The sequence below is a fragment of the Orycteropus afer genome, unplaced genomic scaffold (assembly GCF_000298275.1).
Source record: "Orycteropus afer afer isolate SDZICR_OR568_19922 unplaced genomic scaffold, OryAfe1.0 scaffold00094, whole genome shotgun sequence".
In the NCBI taxonomy this organism is placed as follows: domain Eukaryota; kingdom Metazoa; phylum Chordata; class Mammalia; order Tubulidentata; family Orycteropodidae; genus Orycteropus; species Orycteropus afer.
The window spans coordinates 8,030,367-8,046,570 of NW_006921681.1; the positions used below are offsets into that span (position 1 = coordinate 8,030,367).

The window sequence follows — 16,204 nt, forward strand, 5'->3', positions numbered from 1 at the left end:
CAGGAGGTGTGGGTGTAGTTGTGTCACATGGGGACTGTTGCTGTCTTCCACTCAGACAAAAAACAACTGAATAACCATCAAAAAAGTAAATGCACATGGACAAAAAACACACCATGTAATCCCACAGGAACAGTAACCAAAAAAAGGAAAAAAGAAGAAAAAAGAAAAAGAAAAAGAAAACCCCTGCAATATCTGGGGATAGGGCAATAAGAGAAAAAAGGTAGAGAAGGAGAATAATGAAGGAAAAAAATGGGGAAAACGAAAAAGAAAAACAAGGAACAGGGTTAACCACAAGAAGGAAAAAAAAAATTGCAACCAGGAACAGGGAAAAGAGAAAAAGCTGAAAACTAGAACCTGGTAGGGGAAGAATAAAGAATAATAGTAAAAAGGACAAAAGTAGTAGTAATAATAGTAGTTTCAAAACAGATAAAAACAAACAAACTAAAAAACAGAAAAAAGAAAAAAAAAATTGGGGCAGGGCACCTAGGCTCTATTGGAACACACAGACTGGATGGAATTCCTGCCAGCCCAGAAAGCAGGTGGGAGTGAGGGATGGCTACACCTCCATTCACCAAGAGGGTGTGTGGTATAAGAGTAACAAGGGGAATGTCGTGCCTTTCTAGTCCCCTGGGTCTGGAATGTCCCTGGGATTCCTGGCAAGTAGAGCCTGTTCTTAAGTCCCTGAAATCTGGGAGAACGCTGTTGCTTTAAATATCCAAAATGGTCAAGCCACTTGTAAACATTCAAAATGGCTGTACCCTCTGGATAGACAAAATTCCACAGTTCAGCCTGCCTTCCTCTTTGCTGCTTTCCCTTTTATTCCCCAAACACCAGAGAAATCCTCCATGTAGTCCCTGGCTAGCAGGGCCGATTTTTAGGTTAATTCTTAGGTCCTACCATCACTCGGCAATATCCAAGCTGTCTGTGCCACTAGGATCGCTGCCAGCCGCAGCTCCATATGTCTCCTTTTTTGGTGTTTCATGCAAATTCCTCTGCTAGTTGGAGTTTGGTTTACTTCTATATCTTTCCCTTCAAGGCTCAGGGGTCCAGGATTATTTTCTCTGTATTAATTGGTTTCCCTTTTCTTTGTTGAAGAGGGTCTGTGCAGCCTTTCTGCCTATTCCGCCATCTTACTGGAACTCTAAAACAACACTAGTTGCTGTGAATCAGAACTGACTTGATGGCACCTAACAATAACAATGGTGAGCCTATGTTTAACTTTTTTTTTTTTTTTAATTTTTTTATTAGGATTTGGGTGAAGATTTACAGAGTAAATTCACTTTTCATACAGCAGTTCACATATACTTTGTCTCATGTCATTGACCAAAATTTACAATGCAGCAGCTCCCCTCCCACTTCCTCCCCATAGTTACCTCCTCCCAGTGTCCATCCCTTCATACTCTTCGAGAGGCCCATTGTCTGCCAACCCTGTATATGATCTTGGATACACTCTCCATTTAGACATACATAATTGTTTAGCTTGTTCACCCATCTATCCTATGTTTAACTTTTAAGGAACTATCAAAGTTTCCACAGAAAGGGCACCATTTTACATTCCTGCCAACACTGAAGAAAAGTGGTCTGTTGTTCCTACAGTATAGTATATTACTTAGTATGGCTTTTCTACCCAAATGTCATTGTAAACTCAGTGGTGGAATGAGCAACCGAGGAGCTCCTGATTGTAAATGTTATCCACCTGGGTTATTTCTGTTGGGCGTGGCACTATGCAGTGTTATAGGAGGCTCGCTCTTAGGTGCTTAGAATTCTGTTGTTAGGATCGGTTGGTTTGGCCACTCTGCCAAGTTCAAAAGGAGGCCTCCTACCTGACTGCTGGTTGAGGAAGACGTGCTGCCGAAAGAGACACGTGCTCCTGAAAGAGACACGTCCTGCTGGGAAAGAGACGTGAGACACACACATTGCTGAGTAAGACACTGAGGGACATGTACTGCTGGGGGAGAGACTGTGAAAGACTGGGCTGAGAGACGGCGGGCTGGGAAGAGAGACTGAGGTTTTTCCTGAACTTGAATTGTAACCTGGTGCTTCCCTAATAAACCTCATAATCTGTGAGTTCTGTGTGGCCACTGCAGCGAATTATTGAACCCAGGAGAGAGGTGGTAGGTGCTTTGGGAGAAACAGTTGGAGAAAGGGCTGGAGGGAGGCAGCACGTCTGGCCTTGCAGTAATAGGCCTTGGGCTATTGATGGTGATTCTGCCTTCCTCTTGTGGGATTAGAGGAGGTCAGAACATGCGGCCTCCTTGTCCTTTTTGCAGTTCCCAATACTTTTTGATCAGATTATAAGCCTTACACCCTTACAACAACTTTCAAAAATAAAATATCTATTGTTTGGCCTTGGCAACTCACTAAATCTAAGATTCACTTTCCTCATCTGTTAATTTAATGAGTTTCTTTAATCTTTGAACCTGAGAAGAGTCTTTAAATTCTAAAAAATATATGACACTATGTGAATACTGTATGCTGTATTTATTTGTTTTAACATTGCAAATCTAAAACAGCTTCTTCAATTCACTCAGGCAATAGTTAAAATTAATGGTTGCATAGTAACTGTCCTAATACACTCTTAGAAAATTAATACTTGTGACTCTTCAAGTTGTGTGAGAGAATCTTGGATTTCAGCTTTCTAGTCCCATATTAAGTTAAACAAGATCTGTTGCCTAAAGGTACAAAAGTCAACATATTTTTCAAAAGTTAGTCTCAAAATGTACCAAGTAATATTTTCCTGCTCTCACTGCCTCATCTTCATATTTTATAGCACAGAAAATTATGGTAAGGAAAACCAAATTTCAGGTAAAATTATCTACCTCTTCATTTTCTTATCTTTTATTAACATAAGAAAACAATGTATCGCACTTACCACTGAAGCAACCTGTCTCCCTGTGTTTCACAAAATGCCTGGAAACCAGGAAAACTTCGGTAAAAATCGTACTCATCGCCAAACTGTGGTAGACCCCCAGATGCCTTGGTAACTGCTACCACTGACCCAAGAGCAAACTGTCAAAAACCAGAAAAGAAAACATGCTTGAAACAGGGATCCCCATTTACTCAGCAAATCATTTTTTAAAAAAGTACCTACTATATACAGTGCATTGTATTAGATGATAGAGATATCCAATCTTCATTTAATTCATCCAACAAATATTCATTTAGTGCTGACTCTACCCCAGGTGCTATTCTAGGCCCTGAGGATGCAATGATAAATACAGAACTAAATTTTGAAGCTTACATTTTTGGGAGCATGGGGAGACAGAAGAAATACATATACATGATGAGTATTCAGATCTGTTACTTATTAACTGTGATCTGGGGCAAGTGATTTCCTTTTTTTTTTGGACCTTAGTCTCCTTCTCAGAAAAACGGGAATAATAAAAGGGCCTACGTCATAGCTGTGGATGAAATGAGCTAATAAAACCAATTAGGGCAGTGACTGGTACATAAGTGCTATCTTATTATTCCTCAAAATAAATAAATGAGCTTTCTACAGGAATGTTTGTATTTATATGTAATAAGCATCTACAAACAATATAAGCAATGCTAGATCCTCTGGATAGCTGATTTATAATGGCTACTGCCCACATCTAGACTGTGTTAACTGTTCAGTTAGCTTAATTGCTGTGAAGTACTGAGAAAAAACCTCAAGTCAGTATCATAGATAAACGACAGTTGGTCATGGGAGGGCCAAATAACATCACTGTGAATTGTGTGAATAAACATTTTTCAGGAAGAAAAATTGGAGAAAGGAGATGAGAAACTTGAGTCATCTTGGGGTACATAAGAGAGTGAGCATGAGCTCCACACCATCAGGACCACAACTGATCCTGGAACTATAAATAAGTAGATTAATAATAACATCTGCCATTGGTATTCAAGGAGCTCTGGTGGTGCAGGTTGGCTGCTAAACAGAAGGTCCATGGTACAAACCCACCATCTGCTCCCTGGGAGGAAGATGAGGCAATCTACTTCTATAAAGATTCACAGCCTTAGAAACCCAGTGGGGTTGCTATGAGTTGGAATCAACCTGATGGCAGTGGGTCTTTGGGGTTTTTTCTGTTTGTTTGGATTGGTATTCAAGGGGTAGTGGTGGTTCAGTGGGAGAATTCTTATCTTTTATGTTGGGTTTAATTTCTGGCTAATGTACCTCATGATCAGCCACTACCTGTCAGTGCAGGTTTGTGTGTTACTGTATTAGTGGTGCTTCCAGGCTAGGACAGACTAGGAAGAAAGACCTGGAGGGATTTACTTCCGAGTATTAGGCAATGCAAACCTTATGGATCACAATGGTCTGATGTGCACAATGGCACAGATCAGGCAGCATTTCATTGTTGTGTGGGATCACCAAGAAAAAAACTCCAAACTCACTGCTGATGAATAGGTTCTGAGTCATAATGACCCTTCCTTGGGTTTCTGAGGTGGATCTCTATGGAAGTAGATTACCCAGTCTTCCTTCTGAGGAGTGGCTGGTGGGTTTAAACTGCCAGCCTTCTAGTTAGCAGTCAAATGCCTTAAGCACTACACCACCAGAGCTCCCATGAGGTGGGAGGTCAACTCCATGGCAGCTAACAACACAACACTGATAAATCAAAGTTCTTGTGAGTGGAATTTTGTGGGGATTTTAAGTATTAACTTACGAATTATTTTAGTTTTATGGCTGTGCAAGAGCTATGCATGAGGTGTTTAAACCTATTTTTATGTTCATATTTAAGCTGCATTAGGCAGATAAATGAACCCTCTCTGCGTTTCTTCAAAGAACTTCCATTCTAGCTGTTGTTGTTGTTGTTGTTATGTGCCGTCGAGTCAGCCCTGACTCATAGCGACCCCTCCTTGGGTTTCCGAGGCAGTATCACTACGGAAGTAGGATTGCCCAACCTTCCTTCCGAGGAGTGGCTGGTGGGTTTGAACCGCCAGCCTTCTGGTGAGCAGGCAAGTGTCTTAGCCACTATGCTACCAGAGCTCCCATTCTAGCTGTAGGCATTAATAAATATGCTACAGCACTTCGAGGAGGGAGACTAACGGTAGCTGTATCAGGTGACATTTCACCACGGGCTTGGGAATTACGTAGACTTGGGCCTCAGTGGAAAGGCCACTCAGGTGGCGGGAGGGGAAGGGGCTAGGCAGATGTGGAAAGCAGAAAGCGGCCAGGCCGCTCTGGAGAGTTTGCTGGGTAGCTTAGGCAAGCGCAGGAGGTCCGGGTGGTCGCCGAACCCAGGAGCGTCAGGCTGACAAAGAAATCCACAGGACACGGAGACCTTTCTCCACAGGCACGTCTGCATGGATCCAAATGGGAGAACAAGGGATCTGGGAAGGGAAGAGTCTCTCCGTTTCCGCGTCCAGGGTCCCATTCTGGGAGAGTGACGCACAAGAGACTATACCCAGAGGCAGGCAAGCAGCCCCTCGACCCTTACCCTGGGCTCTGCTGAGGCACGCGCAGCCGGATAAGCCGCCGAGAGTCCGGGCCTAATTCCTGCCGGCCGCGGGCGACTCCTGGCGCCTCCGAGGCCCAACGAACTCACCTTCACGAAGCTGTCTGCGTCCGGGAAGCCGGGCAGCACCATCTCCCCGTCGGTCTCGGCCGTACTTGTCGCCGATGAGGCCTTGGGTTCTTGGGGACTGGGAGGCGCCATTTTTGCGGCCTGCACGGCTCTTCTCGCGAGAGTTCCTCGGGCCGGCGCGACGTGTACGCACGACGCATGTGCAAAATCCCTCTTGCTTCTGGGGGCGAGGGGAGCGGGATACAACTAAAATTAGTGCTCTGTTGTCAGTACTTAACGCCTCACGTAGGGAATTTTAAATTTTTTTAGCTTCTTATAACTTCATCCTAACAACTCTGAGTTTTAGAGTGGGAACCAGCGAACCCAATCATCCTCACATTTAAAGCCAACTTTTCTCAAGCTCTGGAACTTTGCCCCTCGCCCACTTAACATCTTGGCCCCTGCTATTATCCTCCCTCTGGCATCTTTTCTCCACTAAGGGTTCATTCCTAACGACCTACACATATGCTGAAATCTCTCCCAATTAAAAAGAAAAAACAAAACACTTGATCTCACATCTTCCAGCCACTGCCAAATTTCTCTTGCCCTTTATAGGAAAACTCCTGGAAGGAGGCGTCTATACACTCCCGCTGTACTTTCTAGCTCCCAGTATTCTCTGAAACTCTCCCAGTCAGATATTATCAGCCATCTTCACCACTCTTCTTAGGTGCCATGGAGTTGGTTCTGACTCATAACGACCCTATCTATAACAAAACGAAACACTGCCCAGTCTTGTGCCATCCTCACAATCCTTGGGGGGGTCTTTGAGCCCACTGTGCAACCACCGTGCCCAATCCACCTCGTTGAGAGTCTTGTTCATTTTCACTGACCCTCTGCCTTTCCAAGAGTGATATCCTTCTCCAGAGCCTGGTCCCTCCTGGTAATGTGTCCAAAGTACGTGAGACAGTCTTGCCTCTAAGGTACATTCTGTCTTTACTTCTTCCAGTTGTTTGTTCTTGAGCTCTCTATGGTCTATTCCATATTCCTCACCAGTAACAATTCAAATGCATCAATTCTTCTTCAGTCTTCCTTATTCATTGTACAACTCTCACATGCCTTTGAGGCTACTGAAAATACCATAGGGTCACCTTAGTCTTCAAAGTGACATCTTTGCTCTTAAACACTTTAAAGAGGTTGACAATTTCAATGTATTTTCTGTTCATGTGATGTTGTTTATTGGTCCAGTAGTGAGGATTTTTGTTTTATGTTGAGGTGTAAACCATACTGAAGGATTTGATCATCATAAATTGGTGCTTCAAGTCTTCTTTGCTTTCAGCAAGCAAAATTGTGTCATCTGTATATTGCAGGTTGATAATGAACCTTCTTCAATCCTGATGCTGAGTTTTTCTTCATATAATCCAGTTTCTTGGATTATTTTGCTCAGCATACAGATTGAATAAGTACGGTGAAAAATACAACCCTGACACACACCTTTCCTGATTTTAACCCATGCAGTATCCCTGTTTTGTTTGAACAACTGTCTCTTATTCTATGTACAGGTACCATATGAGCACAATTAAATGTTCTGGAATTTCCATTGTTGTCAATGTTATCCATAATTTGTTATGATCCACACAGTCGAATGCCTTTGAATAGCCAATAAAACACAGGTAAACATCTTTCTAGTATTCTCTGCTTTCAGCCAAGATCCATCTGACATCAGCAATGATATCTCTCATTCCACATCCCTTGTTCCACATTCTCTTCTGAACCTGGCTTGAATTACTGGCAGTTCCCTGTTGATGCACTTACTGCTGCAATCATTTTTTTAATTATCTCAAGCATAATTTTACTTGCATGTGATATTAATGACATTGTTTGATAATTTCCATATTCTGTTGGATCACCTTTCTTTGGAATGGGCACAAATACGGATATCGTCACACCAACTGGCCAGGAACATGTCTTCCAAATTTCTTGGCATAAAGTGCATCCATAGGCTGAAATATGTCCATTGATATTCTGTCCATACCTGTAGCCTTGTTGTTCACCAATGCCTTCAGTGCAGCTAGAACTTTTTTTTTTTTTTTGATCATATGCTACCTCCTAAAGTGGCTGGACGTTGACCAGTTCTTTTTAGTACGGTGACAGTATATTCCTTCTTTTGATGCTTCCTCCTTCATTCAACATTTTGCCCATAGAGTCCTTCAACACTGCAACTCGAGGCTTGAATTTTTTCTTCAGTTCTTTCAGCTTGAGAAATGCTGAGTGCGTTCTTCCCTTTTGGTTTTCTAACTCCAGGTCTTTGCACATTTCATTATAATACTTTATTAGATTCCAAGCTGTCCTTTGAAATCTTCTGTTCAGCTCTTACTTCACCATTTCTTCCATTTACTTTAGCTGCTCTATGTTCAAGAGCAAGTTTCAGAGTCTCTTCGGACATATATTTTGGTCTTTTGTTTCCTTTCTTTTTAATGATCTTTTGCTTTCTTCATGTATGATATCCTTGATGTCATCCCACAACTTGTCTGGTCTTCAGTCATCAGTGTTCAGTGCATCAAATCTATTGTTGAAATGGTCTCTAAATTCAGGTGAGATACACTGAGAGTTGTACTTTGGCTCTTGTGGGCTTGTTTTAATTTTCTTCAGCTTCAGTTTGAATTTGCATATGAACAGTTGATGGTCTGTTCTGCAGTCATCCCCTGGCCTTGTTCTGACTGATACTGAGCTTTTCCATCATCTCTTTCCACAGATATAGTCGATTTCATTCCTGGGTATTCCTTCTGGTGAGGTCCACATGTATAGACACCATTTATGTTGTTGAGAAAAAGGTATTTACAATGAATAAACTACTTGTCTTGCAAAATTTTGTCATGAGATCTCTGGTGTCATTTCTATCACCTAGGCCGTATTTTCCAACAACTGATCCTTCTTCTTTGTTTACAACTTTTGCATTTCAATCACTAATAATTATCAATGCATCCTGATTGCATGTTTGATCAATTTCAGACTGCACAAGTTGGTAAAAGTCATCAATTTCTTCATCTTTGGTTTCAGTGATTAGTGTGTACATTTGAATAATAGTGGTATTAACTGGTCTTCCTTGTAGGTGTATGGATATTATCCTACTACTGACAGCATTGTACTTCAGGATAAATCTTGAAAGTATATTTTGATGGCTAATGAAACACCATTCCTCTTCAATTTTTTTTTTTTTTTTCTTGGCATAGTATATCATATCATTCTGTGAATCAAAATGGCCCATATCAATCCATTTCAGGTCACCTCTGCCTAGACTGGGAGTTCTGGTGGCATAGGGTCTAAGGCAATTTGACTGCTAACCAGAAGGCTGGTGGTTCAAACCTACCAGCCACTCCTTGGAAGGAAGGTTGGGCAATCTACTTCCGTGGTGATACTGCCTCAGAAATCCAGGGAGAGGTTGCTATGAGTCACATCCGACTCGATGGCAAACACAACAACAACAACATGCCTAGACTATCAATCTTTGTCTGTTCCATGTCATTTTTTACAACTTCCAACATCCCTAGATTAATACTTTATACATTCTACATTCTGATTATTAACAGATGTTTATAAGTGTTTCTTCACACTTTTGAGTTTTGCCACATCAGCAAATGAAGGTCTTGAAAGCTTTACTTCATCTTTGTCATTAAGATCAACTCTCCTTTCAGGAGGCAGCTTTTCTTCCATTGTATTTTGAGGGACTTCCAACCTGAGGGGCTCATTTTCTGGCTATTTTAGACAATGTTCTGCTGCTATTCATAAAGTTTTTACTGTTCTATATTTGGGAAATAGATCACTATAGTCAGTGTGGGCTCAATAAATATTTGTTAAGTGAGTAAGTGGAAGAACCCTTGTTATATGAGTGAGGCACTCTGGGAATGGTCTCAGGAGCTGCAGTGGGCATACTGTTCCTACTAAGAGCAGAGGTGACATACCCTTAGTACAATTCATTTGGCTTGGTAAGTACTCAAGAAGTGTTAGCTGTTACTGTTATTCAGAATATCCTATTTTTCAGGATACTTGCTTTTCATTACCATTTGGGTACTTAAGGTGTACAGGTACCCTGACAAAAGCTTAGCTCACTGTAATAACTAATATTTTTGAGCACTTATTTTGTATGGCTTAATGTAATATCAGATGTCAGTCTGTGCCTAGGGCTTTACATGGATTATCTTATCTTTACAACCTGATGAGGTAGAACATACTGTTATCCATGTTTTCAGGTAAGGAAACAAGCAGAGAGAGATTAAGTAATTTGTCCTCACACAGCTAGTATGAGGTAAAGTTGGTATTTGAAATTAGGTAATTTGGTTTGCACTTGACCACTAACCTAAAGGTTGCCTGTTTGAACTCACCAATGGTGCTGTGGAAGAAAGGACTGGTGATCCGCTTCTGCAAAGATTATAGGCATGAAAACTCTATGGAGCAGTTCTACTCTGTAACACATGGGATCACCATGAATCAAAATTGACAGCTTTTTTTTTTAAAACCTTGGAACCTTGGCTCTTACTACTTCATGCCACCTCTTAGCTGTAAACCCCAGCCTATGGGATCCTAAGAATGGAAGGGTTCTGAAAGTCATTCTTGGCCACATCCTTCCCTACCTTTACACAGGGTTACAAGAAATGATTCAAGATTGGTGGGTTAATTAGATTGTCTTTAAAGCTTCATCACCTCCTCAAATGCCTCTGGTAATTCATCTCAACAAAGCCAGAAGGTTTTGCTTACATAAAACTTAAACCCCTTTGGAGTCACCAAAGATCTTTTTTAAATTTTTTATAGTCACAAAAGATCTTAATACCAATGACTCTCGTACTACAAGGATTTTCTCTCTGCCTCTGACAGCCATCATTTTCCTGAGTCTGTACATGCCTATGTCCTTTATCTTTCATAAAAGATAGCATTACCTCATGGTAGTCACTGCTGGTTACTTCATCTAGAACCCAGAAGGTTAGACATAAATCAGATGTGGTCTCACCATGGTGACCACTTTTTTTTTTGGAGCAAAATAGGTGATACATGGTTTAGGAAAATCTAAGACAGAGATGAGGCTTCCAAATCTAAGCTAGAGATAAGTCTTCCTTTGTTAAAAATTCTCTTTGTATCATGATTGATATTTAAATTTAATGGACAATTTCTCTTAACAAACCTGTTACGGAGTACCACTGTGCACTAGGTTTTCTGTCAGATACTGCAGATACAAAGATAAAGATGTGGTCATGGCCTTGTGATTCTCATGCTCTCCCTAACACAATGGACAAATACTTAAAACTCATCTGGTTCAAGTGAATACTTGCCATTCCAGTAAGGTATTGTGTTTCCTTGCTTTGGTGCCTTGCACTTACTTTTCTGCTAAGAATGCCTCACTTGCTTCATCTGACAGATTCCCTCTCATCCTTAAAGACCTATTGCAAATGTCCCCTTTCCCATAAGGCTTTCCCAGCTAACCTGTCGGAATCAATGCTCACTCCTGTGGCTCAGTCTGTATGTGGCTCTTCTCACCCTTTAGCTGTGATGGAGCCATCAGGTTACTTCTCCGTTATGCTGTCCCTACATTCTCTAGCCTGGAAATAAACTGAGAAAAGGGACCATGTCATGTCTATCCTTTGTGGTCTTTGTGGTCTATAGTACCTAGTGCTTAATGAAAGTTGAATATTGAAGGAATAAATGCCTCCTTTTTAAATTGGATAATAATTTTGAATAAAAAGCCACCTGTATACCTGTTTTTAAAACTGTGATGTCATTTATTGGCACAAAAATTATTCAGGTACAACATGGTGTCTAGACATGGCTACACTTTATACTTTGTGCATTTAGTTTAATATTTATTTTGCTCATAATTCCTAACATGTACTAGACCTTCCCTCTGTGTTCAGCACCTGCGTGACAGCACTTCTGTTTCCCAAGCCCTGGCTCTACACATGGAGCAGTCCGACCTCATTGAAAATGCCACCCCGTTACACTGTGATACCCGCTGTGTGTTTGCTCAGCTGAGGCTGCCCAGCAATCTGAATAGGTCCCCTCCTAGCGAGTCAGGTCTTGAGTCCAGGTCTTGGATTGATGTTTGTAAATCGCAGCCATCTCTAGGTCAGGCAGAAGACAGACCTTTCCCCCCATTTTGGCCCATCTTGCAAATGTTACTGCGCTGTCCATGGACCAGTGAGGTAATGGGATGGTGAAGGTGATGATGTCTGCTTCTCTTGGCTCCTTATAGTCCAGAATCCTATGTATCTCCTCCATGACCTGAGGCTTCTTTACTGTGCTGAGTTTGCAGTATCCGGGCTGAGAGGAACGAGTAGGTCATTCTTCTATCAGCAAACACTTATGAGTTCAGTCAAAACCCGTATTTGTAAAGTTGTGGATCTTCTGTTCCCCCAAATCAATGGCTTGATTTATGTGATGTTACTGTGTTTCAATGTCCTGGGAACCAAATCAAGCCTTGTGTTTCTGAGAATATATTCTTCAACAGCAGCTAGAAAGTTGGTACAAGCCAACTTTTAATATACAGTAGTTCTTTTCATTTACATTTCCAAATATTTAACAAAGTCAAACTTTCTGACCATGGTTTCAGTTAGTGGAAGCATACCAAAGCACAAAAGCCTCAGGAGCAATACCGTGGGCATGTCTGGGCCTCCAGTTACCAGAAAGGACACCTAAGAAGACAGACAGAAAAGGAGTACCTTAATAATCTGAGTTTCTTTAAAGCTTTACACACATACACTGAAAATGGAAAGACCAAGGTCTGACAACCCCTGGGACACTCTCTGAGATCTCCTACCACTAACCGTGTGTGACACATTCATCATTACCAGTCAAGGGCTGATGCCTTTCAGGTCCCAGAAGGACATCTCCCCACTGCCCTCTTCCTCCTGTCTCTACCTTCAGGCATGCCTCGGGCAATTAATGAAAGCAGAGCCCACAGTGGTCCTTGAGGTTACAATCCCAGATCATAAATTTGTCTTTTCATCTCTTTTTGTCTGCCACTGCTCTGACTTCTTTTTCTTTACCCTTGTGCCATTGAGTTGGACCCGACTCATAGCGACCCCTCCTTGGGTTTCCGAGGTGGTATTACTACGGAAGTAGATTCCCAACCTTCCTTCCGAGGAGTGGCTGGTGGGTTTGAACCACCAGGCTTCTGGTTAGCAGTCAGGTCTGTGTCTAAATTGACAGCAAAAATACAAAAAGAACCCCTCTCAAAAAAAAAAAGAACCTCACCTACTGTCCTAAATCATGTCTCCTAATGTGATTTTAATTTATTTCAGTGTTTGCCTTTCAAATATGCATCCATGTTCCTCAATTTTCAGATGTTGGAATGTGTCTGCCTCCTGAGGATGAAGGGAGGCCTCCTCTTTTCTTGCACAATGAGCCACACAGTGAACACAGAGATTTGAGTCTATTGCTGCCCTTTGTGGCACTCCCGTGGAATCTTTCTTTGCTACCCTGGATGTGGGGCACAGGTTGGGGGTTCCTGATGGCTTATTTTAACAAAAGTACTTGGAGATACCCACTCACCATCCAATGTAGCACTGGCAGAGGTTCTCATGGGACGTTGCTTGTTTGATGAGCAGCTCAACTTGGGTTGGAACATCCAAAGTTTCATCGTGAGAGAAGTCCCGACCTAGGGCACGAGAAATGGAAACATTTTTTTTTTTAAATTGTGATTTGGGTGAAAATTTACAGAACAAATTCACTTTCCATACAGCAGTTCATATACACTTTGTCTCATGACATTGACTACAATTTACCACAATGCAACAGCTCCCCTTCCACTTCCTTCCTATAGTTACCTCTTCCCTGTGTCCATCCCTCCATTTACTCCTGCCCCCTGAGCTGTCTCCCTGTGCATAAACAGCCCTTCTTTCTCCCATGATTGTTCTCTCCAAGAAGTGTACCTACCTTGGGTAAATGTTCAACTCATATGCCTGTCTTCTGTTTGGCTGGAAGCCAAAGGTATGGGTTCAATTCCAGACCTGAAGGGCAGCTAGGGGCCATAGTCTCAGTGGTTCCACCAGGCTCTATCAGACCAGTAAACCTGGTCCGTTTCCCCACCCCCTCAATTGATTCTGAGTTTTGTTCTACATTGTTCTCTCTCTCTATCCAGGATCTCCTACATAGATCCTCTCCAAGTGGTTGACAGTGGTAGCTGGGCACCATCTAGTTCTTCTAGTCTCACAGTCATATAGGCTGAGGATTGCATGGTGTACCAGTCACCTGGACAAATTCCTTCCATGAATCTTTGGTTTTCTTCATTCTTCTTTGCTCTGGACGAGGAGAAGACCCATCGTTGCATCTAGATGGCTGCTTGCAAGCTTTTAGGGTATCAGTTGCTACTTGCCAAAGTAGGAGGTAGAACAATGTTTTGTGTAGTATGTTATGCCAGTTGAGCTTGATGTCCCTTGTGACTATGGTCCTGAGCCCACAGGTTCAACTACTCACTTCCTCTGGGTAGCTGACTGCGGCCAAGAAATGACTACAACCTTGTCCCTTGTCAGCTCTACTATATACCTGGTAATTCTTACAGAACATACAAATACACTTGTAGAACCACTGTCTGCCAACCCTATACATGGTCTTGGGTACACTCCCCCCTGCAAAGACATACCTAATAGTTCAGCCTGTCCACCCATCTCTCCACCCATGTTTGCCTTCACTGACAATGCAGTATTGTATGTGCAAAAGGGTTCATCTTTGTTGTCTGCACCTCCCATGTACCTCTCTGTCTTCCTCTTCCTCAATGCCACCATGTTGATCACTCACATTTGGTCCATTGCCCTTCTCTTCACCCACATCAGTACTTATCTCTACCTATCTAGCAGTGTTCCCTCCCCTCCCCTCCCCTCCCACCCTTGGTAACCAACAAAAGAAAATCTCCTTCCATATATAAACCTTTCCTTGACTTTTTACAATAATAGACTAATTCAATATTTGTCCTTCTGTGGTTGACTTATTTCACTCAGCATAATGTCCTCTAAGTTCATCTACCTTATGCGGTATTTTACAGATTCTATGTTATTCTTTAGGGTTGCATAGTATTCCATTGTGTGTATGTACCATAGTTTGGTTATCCATTCCTCAGTTGATGGACACCTAGGTTGTTTCCATCTTTTGGTTATTGTAAATAGTGCTGCGATGAACATGGCTGTGCATATATTTGTTCTTGTCCTGGCTGTTACTTCTTTAGGATATATACCTAGTAATGGAATGGCTGGGTCAAATGGTATTTCTAATGAATTGGAAACATTTTATCTGCACCTAATTATCAATTCAGTCCTTGTCACCTGTTTGGCCTAACTGTCTACACAGCACAAATCAATTTATCCTTATACATTGAGTATAAAGAATAGATGATAGTTGGGTTTTAAAAATTCACCCCCATGTGGCTTGAATAAAACCTAATTTCCTGCTCTTAATACACACTTGGTCCAAAGACAGTTGTTCCCGTAGCCAGCGAGGTTCAGGAGTGGCAAAGATCTGACTGATGGAACAAGTGGACAAGAAACCCTTTCTGTTTTAATCGCACTAGCCTCCATGTTTGAGCGTTTACTCCCACAGCACAGCCTGCTTCCATCATAAATTCATAATCTCTGACTTCATATGAGCACTCAGCACCACCTCGCAAACTTAGGCTGTTTCTCTGGTCTGCCTGCCTATCTCTCTCCATAAGGACAAATCTTTCTGCTCTCCGCAAATATCCAAAACAACCTCCAAGCTTTCTCACTCCCAGAAGATGCCCCCACCTCCTACTTTACATAGTTAAGCAGCCCAGTAACTCAGTTTCTAAGCCCTGAGGATACGCACGGTGGTGTTCTGGGTGCTGGATTCTATCCACAAGAACTCCTTTTTATCCCCTCCATGACCTTGGAAGAGTAGACAGCCTCCTACTTAAGACTAAGCCATCACCTGTGCTTTGGATCCCATCTCCTCCTACCTTCTTAGGAAGCTTACAGTATTGTCTTTTCACTCATATCTTCAAGTACTCTCTCCCAACTGGATCCTTCTTTCTATTTTCAAACATGTTCCTCTCTCCAATTATAAAAACAGTCTCTCAGTCAACCAACTCAGCTTCTTCCGGCTCCTGTCCTCTGCATAGCCAAGCCTCAGGAGAATTTTTAATCTGGTCTCCATTTCCTCACTTCGCTCTCTCACAGTACAGTCTCTTCAATTCCTGCAGTCTCACTGCCAGGCTCATCACGGCTTTCCCGAAGGTCACCAATGACCTGGAGCCACCCTTGACTCCCCTCCGTCAACGCCTCATGCCCTATCATCAAACTTTTTGATTTTACCTCTTAGAGATAATTCACTCCATACATGTGTCTCCATCCTACTGCCACCACCTAGTCTAAGCAGCTATCCTGCCTTGGCAGGAAGATGACAGGAAGCTTTTGCTGGTGCATATGCCTGCCTCCCTCTAATCCATTCTTCATACAACAGCCAGAGCAGGCCGAATTTCACAATGCAAAGCTGCTCAGGCCCTCTACCCTCCACCCCACTTCAAACTCTTCAGCAGCTTCCCACTGACCTTAGAACAGAGAGTCAAGATTTAAGGTACTGTAATGGTGTGGCTTTGGCCCACTCAGAGTCAAACATTTTGCCCTGTACTCCTCACATTTTTAGGAGCTCTGGTAGCATAGTGCCTAAGGCACTTGACTGCTAACCAGAAGGCTGGCGGTTCAAACCCACCAGCCACTCCTCGGAAG

The 16,204-nt window shown here is 42.4% G+C and overlaps 2 protein-coding genes across 2 annotated transcripts in view; both read right to left on the reverse strand.

Moving 5' to 3' along the window:
* The window catches only part of EXOSC10 (exosome component 10), a 33,716-nt gene extending 28,080 nt beyond the window's left edge, over positions 1-5,636 (reverse strand). The window contains exons 1-2 of the mRNA XM_007942623.2: positions 5,526-5,636; positions 2,873-3,009 (exon numbers count right to left, since the gene is read on the reverse strand). Of these exons, the coding sequence (XP_007940814.1) occupies positions 2,873-3,009; positions 5,526-5,636 (248 nt within the window). The remainder of the gene's footprint in view (positions 1-2,872; positions 3,010-5,525) is intronic.
* Positions 5,637-12,144: 6,508 nt separating this feature from the next.
* The window catches only part of MTOR (mechanistic target of rapamycin kinase), a 187,749-nt gene continuing 183,689 nt past the window's right edge, over positions 12,145-16,204 (reverse strand). The window contains exons 57-58 of the mRNA XM_007942626.2: positions 13,020-13,125; positions 12,145-12,160 (exon numbers count right to left, since the gene is read on the reverse strand). Coding sequence (XP_007940817.1) covers positions 12,145-12,160; positions 13,020-13,125 — 122 coding nt within the window. The remainder of the gene's footprint in view (positions 12,161-13,019; positions 13,126-16,204) is intronic.